The 12672-nt window shown below is 39.9% G+C and overlaps 1 protein-coding gene across 1 annotated transcript in view; it reads right to left on the bottom strand.

Moving 5' to 3' along the window:
- The window catches only part of CPLANE1 (ciliogenesis and planar polarity effector complex subunit 1), a 123552-nt gene that overhangs the window by 31946 nt on the left and 78934 nt on the right, over positions 1 to 12672 (bottom strand). Inside the window, exons 38-44 of the mRNA XM_045285257.1 lie at positions 10841 to 10945; positions 8391 to 8465; positions 7394 to 7506; positions 6692 to 6887; positions 6344 to 6493; positions 5365 to 5603; positions 1858 to 1945 (exon numbers count right to left, since the gene is read on the bottom strand). Of these exons, the coding sequence (XP_045141192.1) occupies positions 1858 to 1945; positions 5365 to 5603; positions 6344 to 6493; positions 6692 to 6887; positions 7394 to 7506; positions 8391 to 8465; positions 10841 to 10945 (966 nt within the window). The remainder of the gene's footprint in view (positions 1 to 1857; positions 1946 to 5364; positions 5604 to 6343; positions 6494 to 6691; positions 6888 to 7393; positions 7507 to 8390; positions 8466 to 10840; positions 10946 to 12672) is intronic.

Here is a 12672-nt window from a genome sequence, read left to right as displayed (position 1 = left end):
ACAGGGAATCCAGAGCAGATGAGCCCTTCAGGACCAGTGGTAAGAGTGGCAATACCGGGAGGGTAAAGGGGAGGTGGGGTAGAGAGGGGGAACCGATTACAAGGATCTACATATAACCTCCTCCCTGGGGGACGGACAACACAAAAGTGGGTAAAGGGAGATGTCAGACAGTGTAAGATATGACAAAAAAATAATAATTTATAAATTATCAAAGGCTCAAAAAAAATTACCAAGGGCTCATGGGGGAGGGGGTAGCAGGGAATGAGGGGGGGAAATGAGCTGATATCAAGGGCTCAAGTGGAAGGCATGTGTTTTGAGAATGATGATGGCAACAAATGTACAAATGTGCTTGACACAATGGATGGATGGATGGATGGATGGATGGATGGATGGATGGATGGATGGATGGTGGTAAGAGTTGTATGAACCCCCAATAAAATGATTTTTTTTTAAAGAAAAAATATTGCCATCGAATTAGATAATCTAGGTGGACAAACTTTGAGAAACACACACATTATATAAATTGACTTTAGAAAAAATTATACTATCTCAGTGGACCTTCAACAAGTCCGAAGAGACTGAAACCTCCCAACAAATCAGAAACTTCCCAATCAAGAAAGATCCAGGATAGGAGGTGGCCTCACTAATAGTCTACCAATCAAAGATTAACATAACATAAATTCTTAAACTCACAAAACTGAAGAGGTGGGAACTCACCAAATGACTCCGGCGTTACCCTGATACCAAAGTTTAATAGATATACCAAAAGAAAAATAAAATTAAAAAAAACTGAGGAGGCATTTAAAGTTTGTAGAAAAACTCCACCATCTTTTAATTCCATTTTTTCTATGAATTTTTTTTTAAAGATCTTTCATTGATATCATTAAACAAACAAGCAAAAAAACCCTGAAGAGCTTGCCTGGTAACTGAAAGGTTGGTGGTTCAAACACACACAGTGCTTCCATGGGAGAAAGACCAGGCAGTCTATTCCGACTCACAGTGGCCCTGTAGGACAGAGCAGAACTGCCTCTGGGTTTTCCAGACTGTAAATATTTACAGGAGTAGAAAGCCTCATCTTTCTCCTGCAGAGTGGCTGGCTGGTGGTTTCAAACTTCTAATCTTTTGATTAGCATCCCAGTGCTTAACGCATTTATATGTCATCAAATGGGGTTTCTATCAGTTGGACTGGAATCAGCTCGATGGCAATAAACAATAACAGATACAGGAGAAATTTAAATTTTATACACCCTCTTTCCATTAAGGTATTAAAATGTGATATTTCAATGTAAGAACCCCCAATAAAAGTAAGAAATAAACTTATCAAGGGTTCATGAGGGAAGAGGGTAGGGAAGGGGGAAAATGAGGAGCAGATATCAAGTAGAAAGAAAATGCTTTGAGAATGATGATGGCAACATATGTACAAATGTGCGTGACCCAATAGATGGAAGTATGGATTATGATAGGACTGTAAGCGCCCCCAATAAAATGATTTTTTAATGTAATCTTTCATCAGTTAAACAGATGCCCAAGTTCTAGTTTCGCTGGTGACTGTGGACAAGCTCTGTGCAGCACTGAGCTCGGTGGAGTTCTCAGGAGTATGTTACCAGTGACTTAGAAGCTACAGAAATAAAGATCCAGCCCACATTGCTCCTGCTGGTATCAAAGTCAGCTGAGGCTATATAGCACTGGCTTCTTAGATGGGCATCAATCACGTGGATTATCACAAACATAATCTTAATGCGAAAATTTAGAGCTGAGGCCTACAGCTGACAGAGGAAAGCCATTCCTAGTTATAGCTGTCTAAAAGGCAATGGTCCTGTCCAAAAGACTGCAATCCTCCTTCCCACACATGCGTACCTTCGTCAGAGATGCTTCTGGTTTTTGAAGGCAGTACTTGATCACATTCAGGGCCAGAATATAATTCAGTGTGATCCATTGCTTCAACCTTTTGAAAAAACACACAATTGATATTTTCAAAATACTGGAAACAACTGTATATAGGTTTGAATATATGCATTATTGTAATACTTGGTAGAAACCTGGGATTAAAATCCAACATGAGCTAAAAGGTTAAGAGGGAAAACAAGAAGGAAGTGTTTGCTTATTTGTAGCTCACCTGATTTAAACTTTTGTAAGGGTAGGGATTCAGGGAAGCATTATTCACAATAGCAAAGGGGGACACAACCCCAATTTTCACCAGCAGATAAAGGGGTGAGTAAAGTGTAGACAGCCAAACGCTGTCACATTTACTCAACCATAAAGAGAAACAAAGCTCTGATACAACATGGACGAACCTTTTGACTCTTGCTAAGTGAAGTCAGACACAAGTGGCAGATATCGTGTGACGACACTTAAGTGAGATCACTAGAACAGGCAATGCCTAGAAAACCAAGCAGATCAGTGGGCAACAGGAGTAAGTGGGAGAGGGAGATGACAGAATGACTGCTGACCGGGTGCCAAGTCTCTGCTCAGGGGGATGGTAACCATCTGGAAAGAAAGAGTGATGGCTGCACAACATGGCACATATAAGTGCTGCTCAAGTGCGCCTATAAAAATGGTTTAAATGGCAAAAGCATTCTTACAGAGACTTACCTCAGTAACTTTTTTCTTTTTTTTTAAATACTTTTTATTGGGGGCTCTTACATCTCTTACCACAATCCTCCAGTGTGTCAAGCACATTTACACAGATGCACCATCATCATTTTCAAAGCATTCTCTTCCCATTTGAGGCCCTGATATCTACTCCCCATTTCTTCCCCCTTCCTCCACCACCTCCCCTTCCTCGACAAAGCCTTGATAAGATATATTATTGTTTCCATATCTTACATTGTTCCTCCATTGCTTCTCACCCACTTTCCCGTTATTCATCTCCCTGGGAGGGGGTTTTAGTTTGATCCTTGTGATCAGTTGTCTCTTTCTCTCCCCACCTTCCCCTAAACTTCTTGGTATCTCTACTCTCATTATTGGTCCTGAGGAGTTTATCTATCCTGGATTCCCTGTGTTGCGGGCTCTTATCTGTAGCAGTGTGCATGTTCTGGTCTAACCCGATTTATAAGGGAGAATTGAGGTCATGATAGTGGGGTGAAGGAAGCACCAAAGAAACAGAAGTTGAGTATTTCATCGGTGCTATAATGCACCCTAACTGGCTCATCTCTTCCCTGTGACCCCTCTTTAAGGGGATGTCCAATTGTCTACATATGGGCATTGGGTCTCCACTCCATACACACATATCCCCCAATTCACCTTGGGTATGGTTTTATTCTGGGTCTTACATGCCTGATACTTGATCCCTTCGGCACTTCATGATCACACAAGCTGGTGTGCTTCTTCCATGTGGGCTTTGTTGCTTCTGAGCTGGATGGCCACTTGTTTACCTTCAAGCCTTTAAGACCCCCAGATGCTATATCTTGATAGCCGGGCACCATCAGCTTGCTTCGCCACATTTGCTTATGCACCCATTTTGTCTTTAGCGATCATGTTGGGAAGGTGAGTTTCACAGAACGCCGGATTGTTAGAACCAAGTGTTCTTGTGTTAAGGGAGTACTTGAGTGGAGGCCCAATGTCCATCTGCAACCTTAATTCTTAACATATAGATATGAGTACATAGTTCTATTCCCCTCTCATTATATATATTTATATATGTACACGTCTGTATTTAGGCCTCTATAAATGTCCTTTGCCTCCCTGGTTCTTTCCTCTACTTCCTTTTTTTCTTCCCTCTTGTCCCATCCTGTTCAGCCTTCATTCGGGTTTAGTAATTCCTCGCTGCAACATTGCCCTTGATTGAGCCCCACTAGGCATCCTATGACCTTCCTTCCATTGATTTTAGTTCACTGGTTGTTCCCTTGTCCCTGAGTTGGTCCCCCCTCCTCTTCCTTTCTCCCACCTCCCCTTTTCCCGTATCCCCCCCCCCTTAACACTGGTTGACTCTCCGAATTATTTATCCCACCTAAATTATCTAGACAGACATGCAGATACATTAATAAGTGCAAAAAAGACGCAAAGCCAAATAAAACAACAAAGGAAGTCAAAATCAACAAAACAATACCAGCAAAAAACAAACACAAAATAACAATAACAAAAAGGAAGCCACTGACAAAAATGGAAAAGCCTATAAATAGTTCAAGGTCTGTTTGTTGGCTTTTATGCGTGTTTCCCAGTTGAGTCTTATGGGGTCCCACACTCTGTCTCCCAAGTCTATTTTGGGTTTTTCCCGGGGGTTTCATCAGTCTGATCCCCCTGATGCTCTGCTGCATGCCCTCAGTGCCTTGCCAGGAGAGGACCAGAGGACCGCAGGACTGGACCCACCACGAGACATGTCGTCCTGCACTGAACCTTGACTGTGGGGGGCATCACTGGAGACATAGTGTGGGAATAGTCCACGGTCTGGCCCCATCACTTTTTTCTTTTTTAATGAGGGTAAAAAAGGGACAGGAACACAGATTCTTACAATTTTAGAATGAGGAGGAGTCTAAGCTATCATATACACAAAACGTTTCCTTTTAGAGATGAGGGAGCAAAGGTGAGGAAAATTCAATGGCTTTCCGAGTGTCAGAATATAGTATGGGGGCCCAGGTCTTCCAAATGCTAGGCAGCACTCCTCCACAGCACCCCTCTGCTGCCACCTTTCTGGCCTAAAAGCTGCTTTCTCAATGAAGATTCCTGTGCTTATGAGTGTGTTATATAATAGGATAATAACATTATCCATATGTGAAATTTAATTTTTTATTTTATGAATTTTTCTTAAATGAAAAAGATGGTCTTTATAAATAATTATTCATACATTTTAAAGACAGAAAATTTGTGAGGAATTGATTACTAGTCCCTTTAAGATCTTTTAAAGCAAATGAGAAGAACTTCAGATATACTGACAATATTTGTAAAGTTACAAAAATTTCTCAGAATAAAATTATACTCAAGTTACAAGCAGGGTTGCCTTAAAAGCCACATTCTGGTTTAATAATCCATATTTCCTTTTTCTTGGTAAAAGGCATGGCTTCACTTCTCAGGCCCTTAAGCCAGTGTTTCTCCATACAGATCGATCTTACCCCCAGCACACATTTAGCACTGTGTGCAGACAATAATTGCTTTTCCATCTGGGGTGCTCCTCAGCATCCATCAAGCTAAGGTTGGAGATACTGCTAAGTATCCCATAACACCCAGGACAGATTCACAACAAAGAATTATCTAGGTCACAACAACGACAACAGAGGTCAACAGTGCTGAGGTTAAGAACTTTGGAGTTTAAGAAACCAAATTTCTCGTTAATGTGGTGAAAATTCAAGTGTCTACAGTCACACTACAAATCTGGTAACTCAATTTACAAACCAACCAAGAGAGCATCTCAGCAGAAAGCAAACCTACCATTCCGTGCCTGGGGAAATCCTGCTCGATGTTGTCAGCAATGTTCTGTATGGCCAGTAGCTGCTCATCAATTTCCTGAAGCTTAGACGTGAGATGCTCTAGTTTGCGAGCTGTAGGACTCAGGGGAGGTGACATATCAGGAGCCTCGTGCAGCAGTTTCCACAACAGGTGATCATCTGCAGCTGCTGGCTCTGGGCTGTGCTCTTTGAATTGGAACTCAGACGTTAGCAGATCTAGGTCTGGGGAAAAAATGCAATCAGAATTTATTATAATTAAGGAAGAGGGAGATACTGATCATGCCATTTTTTTAAATCTCAATTTAATCCAACATAACATTCTCTTAGAATCATTTAATAAACCTAGAAAGTCCGTTCCAGCCTCCTGAGTTTGGAGATTTGTCTGTGTCGTGAGCTAGAATGCATAATTATGTCATTATTACCACTTAGCTCCACATACACACAAGCTAGTTTCTATGTTACTTTTCCCCATGCTCCAAAAGATATACTTCATCCAAAAACATCTTTAAGTATTTCTGTGACTTAAAGACAATTGGGACACCAAGAACAATGTTGCACAGTAAAAGCTAGTCCCAAAGGTAGCTATAAATGACTGTATGTGGGATCTCAGGCTACAGTGACTGTGCATTTTCCATGGGCTTTTGGAAGATGAGAATTCCTTTATAACATCAAAGCACTCATGAACTCCCCCAGAATATTTATTTTGAGTTTCCATTAAATGAGAAACACGCATGCATCTGTAGAGGCATAGTTTTCTTGTAACATATCCGCGGGTCTCAGATTTGGATCCACAGACAAAACTCTTTACCCAGTGCTCACTGGTCCCCACTCTGCAGCAAGGGCAAAGTCTTTTTCTACTTGCTTTTGACCCTGCCGAGTTTTAGTGCTTACTGCTAAGATAACAGTAATCCATGGAAGGGGGTTTGGGGGGGATTGCTACTAGTCATGGCCTTTCCATTCACCTTTGTTCTGCTGTACTTCTGATGGTGTAGGTGAGATCATACGAGGCTCCTTCATTTCTGCACTACCTGCTCTCCAGCTTCTTCCATCCAGACAGGTGGGAGACATGCTTGCAGGTTTAAGAACTAAATCCATACCAGAAGTAGCAGATTCTAGCAAAAATATGAAAGGAATAATGACTTCTAAACAGAGTAGTCAGAAGATCGATAGAGAATGTCTCACTGTGAATAGAAACATCCAAAAGCACAGTGGGTCTGTGGGAGGGCAGCTGAGAGGTCTGAGTAGGGAGGACAATACTATTTTAAAATGTTTACTAAAGGTATTTATTTGAAAAGTAGAAAACACATTACCTTGACTCTTAATATTGTGGGGGGGCACAGCATTATTAAGTGACGCTGCCATACAATGTAACTCTGCAGAAGATGGGCCTTCTAGATGATCGCCTGACAGTTTAGTCACGTTAGCATCCAAAGGTTCTTCTCTGGCAGGTAATTCCTGAAGATCGTCAGCTTCAATGTCAATCACATCAATGTAAGTGTGTCCAACCTGAGCCAAAACATACACCACCAGAAAGGATTACCGTATACTCTTTGTACTGTAAATGGCTATTCTGCTCCCCACCCCCAAAAGCTTACTTTTTATCAATAACCAGACAAGGGCTTCTATGTGTCTAACTTAAAGAAAGCTGCAGAAAAACTGTGTTGTGGCCTCAGTTTACATTATTTGGGGTATAATACTTAATTTTTTGGCAGAAAATGTACGAGGCTTCAAAAAAGTTCATAGGAAAATTCCATTCTTATTTTCCATGCTTTGAAGCCCCTTTGTATTAGTAAACAAAACCAAAACCAAAACCCATTGCCATTCGAGTCAATTCCACCAACTCAGAGACCTGTGAGGTTTGTGAGACGGTAAATCCTTACAGGCACAGCCAGCCTCACAGTGTCTTACGGAGTGGCTGATGGGTTTAAACCACCAAATGAGACTAGCAGCCAGGCCTACACTTACCCCAAGGCTCCTAATTCACGATTCGAACTTCTAAATTGTATACAAACCGAATTTGCTTCCATTAAAGGTGACAAAGGTTTCTCTGAGATTGTAGTGGGAAACTTGAGGTCCACATATACATCTGGAGTCAACAGCTGAGGAACATGCAAGGGTTCATGTTCTGAAAATTGGGAAAAGAAAAATCATGAATACATTGTACATGGATCTAAGTCACTAACTTGATAAAAGATAAGCTAGGAACAAATAAGGAAAAAAATGTAGTTGTTGAAAATCCAAGTAGAAGCTTTACAGGTATAAATAAAACAAATCTGTATTTACTCAGATGACAATACAGAGTAATTCATAATTGAATATACATGGAATAAGACTATTGCTTTTCCTGTATGACTAATTTGCAAGCACAATAAAGTACCTAAATCATGCCAAGAAAATGCTACAATTTCCTGTTTCCATTTTGAATGTATTAACTTGTCATTTATTTAAAAGAATAGCAATGAAGATATATTTTAAGAAATCAATTCATAACTGTCTTTTTCAGCACTTTTTACTAATAGATTTACTGAGAAGTGGTTCACACCCTTCACAAGGTTGCAATTCAATGTTTTTAGAATGTGCACCGGGCCCAATGCTAAATCTTACTATTTTAACACCTAAATTTTACAAAAATCATTTGCTCATTCAAAAGTCAACACAATGAAGTGATATAGATCAATAGATACCTTGACTATGCTTTTTGTCCGAGGACTTGAAATACAGCCCCTGTATTTTACTTTTAATAAAGCATTACTTTAAAATTTTATATACAAAATATAATTGTCATATGAATACTAGAAACAAAGTTTGGATTTAAGCCATATGTTAACAAAAAAACAAAAAGAAAAATTACAGGTGAAAATACTTATATATCCATTAAACTAATTGGTTTAACTGGGGTTTTTTTTTGTTTGTTTGTCTTGTTTAAACAGGGAGTGGTAGCTCTGTTCTGGCATCTGGCAGACATCGTCTGTAGGAAGTCATGCTGACCCACAGGAAAAAACAACACACCTGATGCTGAAGAAATGAGTTGATTTTTACCACATTCAGAAACAAGTTCTTGAGAAGCAGCTTCCTTATCTTGTACTAAGTTAGGAGATTTGAGGGAAAATGGAAAATGAAAAAGAATATTACAAACACAAGAAAAATAAAATACATTGAGTACAGATAGATATTGTGCATAAAGAGGATAGAAGTGATGCCGGCTTACTGAATTAATCTTTAAGTAATTAACAAGATGATTTCAGACTTTATCATTGTTTACATCCAGGCCTACCCAGCCCTGTTTCAACAACAACAAAATTACGCAGTGCCCTCCTGCCCCTGGAAATTAAAACCTTTTGTATTATAGTCCATAATCCAGGATAAAATGTAGGTATCTGCTTTTGCAGCTTCCCTCAGGATTGGTCCAGCACCCCCATCCCCAGGGGTCAGATCCCCACCTTTGAGACACATTGGTTTAAATACTGACCCTGACGACCTGGGTTAACAAAAGAATTAGAAGATTGCCCAACGGCAAAGGCCAAGGCCTTCCAGAGGTTTTCTCACAAACATGTTGGAGAACAAGCACTTGCCCATCATTCTCCAGCACGTACTCATCCTTGACATCAGAACGCCTCTTATACGAAAGGGCTCCAAAGAGTCTTGGAAAAAGTACACAATCTTTCAATTCCATTTTTCCACACACTTTTTTTCAGGAAGAAATGCAAATGAAAAGAACAGTGAGATGCCATTTTCTGGAGGTTACACATTGGGCTGTTAAATGCAAGGTCAGCAGTTCAAAAACCAGCCACTCATGGGGAGGAAAGAAAGGCTTTCTACTTCCATAAAAAGTTACAATCTCAGAAAGCCACAGGAGCAGTTCCCCTGTCCCACAGTCAGAACTGACTCCATGACACTGAGTTTGCTACCTTATTCCAAAATAAAACTCTCCCTCATCCAGGGACCCTATAGGAAAGAGTGAAACTTTGCCTGGGGGTTTTCATGACTACATCTTGACAGGAGTCGAAAGTCCCACCCTTCTCCATAGGCACCCCTGTGGTTTTCAACGCTGACTTTGTGCTCAGCAGCACAAGGAACCCACTCCACCACCCCGACTCCTCCAACCTACCACCTTAGCTGGAAAAAAAGAGTTAGCTTAATCAGTGATTAAAAGAGAAGGTTCCTCTGGAGGAAAATACTCCACGAAGAATTATGTACAGAAGCCAAAACAAAAACAAAATCTGTACTAGTCAAGAATTTGTTCAAAATTTTTTAGTATACCTAGTAGAAGCACTATGCTTACAAAGTACTATTTGATGACACAGGGAAGTGTTCTGTAAAAATATAAGTCAAAATATAAATCAAAGGACATGAAATATAGGTATCCCTCATCATACAAATCTAATCTGTATTTTTTTAATTGTTTTATTAGGGGCTCAAACAACTCTTATCACAATCCATACATCAATTGTGTAAAGCACATTTGTACATTCATTGCCCTCATCATTCTCAAAACATTTGCTCTCCGCTTAACTGATCTGTATTTTAAGCGGAAAAAGTGCAGGTGTCCCAGCCCATCCATTTTCCCAAATCCCATTAAACTATTCTTGAACACTTAAAATAGCACCCCATCAGAGAAAGCTTTAGCTTTCCACAGCAAATAAAGCATTCTAAGTAGGACTTTATTTTTTTACATTGTTTAATCGGCGTATAATACACATGCCATAAAATTAAATGCTTTAAATATATTGAAGAATAATGTGATTTTGTGTAAAATGCACAAAGAATGAACAGAAAAAAGTGATGTAATTCTGGTAAATTTTCACATTCTTCACATAGTCTATGACAAATGTTCTATGATGATATTTTTTAAAACATACCAATTTATATGTATAAGTATGTAATATTTATATTATGTTCTATTAGAGAGGCTTTTAACAATACTGAGCAGTTCCACAGTTAATGAAGAGAAACTGTTTACTACACTCTAAGACACAATGAGCAGAACACTCCAGGTGCTGCTCAATAACTGATGACATTCATAGGGAGGTAAGGCAGGGAAAATCTCAAATAATAGATCCTCTAATACTTTTTCCTCTCCTCTTGGACACAGTTACAAACACTCAACCCCACCCAGACCTCCTCCAAGTTCGACTTTACCAGGCCTCTCTACGGAAGGCTATCAATTTCAGTGCAGGCAATTAAAAGCATTCCGAGTCCAGTGCAAACCATTATTCCCATTTGGCTTAGGATGTGTTCTATGGCATTTTGGAATAACAATAACATTTCTACTGAAAATTTTTACTTAAGTTATCATCACACTCAATTTTAAATTTCTAAACTATATACCAGGATTGGGGACAAAAACCTGGGATGAGCAACTAATATGCTGTTAAAATTTTCCTTGACACCATGCCCTGAAGTCAATATACCGTAAATATTTTTAAACATTTAATATTAAACAAAAGCAGCCTTTGTACCTGGGTCTGTATTTGTACTTGCATCCTGGCTTTCTATTGCTTTCTTCTTCACAGAGGCCATGAAATGCAATCCAGCCGAAGTAGTAACGTCACCTTGGAGCATCTCTTAAGTATAAAAGCCAAACAGTGGGAGATTATTGAGAAGCCAACATCACTTATTGGAGCCCACATGAATCAAAGAAGGTGGAGTGTATTGTGTTACCTACCCCCCCTCCCCAAAAATCATTGCTATCAGGTTGACTCCAATTCATAGCAACTTTATAGAACAGAGTAGAACTGCTCCTACAGGTTTCCTGTAGCTGTTTATCTTTATGAGAGCAGAAAGCCTCACTTTTCTCCTGCAGAGCATCTGGTAGATTCAAACTGCTGACCTTGTGGTTAGCAGCCCAACTCTTAACCCACCATGTTACCAGAGCTCCTATGGAGTGACTCAGGATGTCATCAAAATGAATTTTCTGAAGGAGGGGACATCTGAGTTTAAGACACTTCAGTGGAATCAAAACCAAATATCCCCAGAGGAGAAAGCTCAATGTTCTTCTGGCTAATGAAGATCCACTGCAAGTGGTTAAGTGGGGAAGTAACCAGATAAAATTGATATTCTGAAGTAATCACACCTAGATACCATATGGACAGAGACATAGACTTCCTATTGGAAAAACAGAAGTAGGACAATCACTTGGATGGAGCTTAGAAGTGAGACCCTCATTTAGTTACAGCAGTTCAATTATGAACTAAGCAAGAGTGAGGAATGATGAGGAAAAATTTAAGAACTGCAAAGGAGGTAAAAAAAAAAAACAGGCAAGAATGGATTGCTAATTCCATGAGAAGGGAGAGGGGAGGGTGAGCTTTAGAAGGGCCTGTGATCAGGGGTTAGGTTGGGAGCAGCACACCCAGGCGCAGAAGGCAGAAAGACATCCTAGTGTGAGGAGGAATAACGAGGGCACACTGAGCATGCTGTGCGTGAGGCAATTTCTATCCAGTAGAGACGTGCATCAGGAAGCAGGTCATCTATTCTCGAGCTTCAAGTAGATGTGTCTTTTGAGGCGAAGTCAACCCAGGAAGGACAGATACAATAAAAGGAATATAAAGTATGGTGTCTTCTTTAGGGTACTATACTCAAAAAACTCACTGCCATTGAGTCGATGCCCACTGATAGCAGCCCTGTACAACAGGGGAGAGCTACCTGTGCTCCAAGATTGTTTCCACTTTGGGGAATAGATAGCTCCGTCTTGCTCCCAAGGAGCGGTTGGTGGTTTTGAATGGCTGACTTGCAGTTATCAGTCCAACAAGTAACCATTATGCCACCAGAATTCGTTTAAGACATTATACAATCCTTAAAAATAACATAGTAGAAAAATTAACTAGTGATATGTGAGGAAGTTTCCAAAAATTTGTGGAAAAAATTACATGATTTTTATAATAGCTTAATACTGGTATATAAAGAAATAAGTTATAAGTGGGCTCACAAGCAATTATTTTTGAATAGCCATATACAGATATATCTGTATATCTATTTACAAATACATTGTATAGAGATGCTTATAAAATATAGCCTGCAGGAATGTTCACACTAGTTATTTTCTAGACAGAATAGTTATGGGGGAGGTTTCATTTTTTTTTTTTATGTTTCTCTATTTGTATTTTCTAATTCTTCAACAACCTCTGCAAAGAGAACAATGTTAATAATAGTGAAAAGAAAGTGGCTTTAGGTGGGAAGGTAGAACGCCAGGTAGATTAGGAAGTGGAGAAGCGGAAGCCAAGCAGCCAGGTGGAGGACTGTCTGGTGTGGGTCTGCAGGAACAGCCAGATGGAGGACTGCTTGGTGTGGGTCT

Source organism: Echinops telfairi, unplaced genomic scaffold, assembly GCF_000313985.2.
Source record: "Echinops telfairi isolate 266 unplaced genomic scaffold, ASM31398v2 ScPeMD7_7469;HRSCAF=8507_1, whole genome shotgun sequence".
NCBI lineage: Eukaryota > Metazoa > Chordata > Mammalia > Afrosoricida > Tenrecidae > Echinops > Echinops telfairi.
Note: the sequence above shows the minus strand (reverse complement) of the source record. Positions and strands in the feature narration are given on the sequence as shown.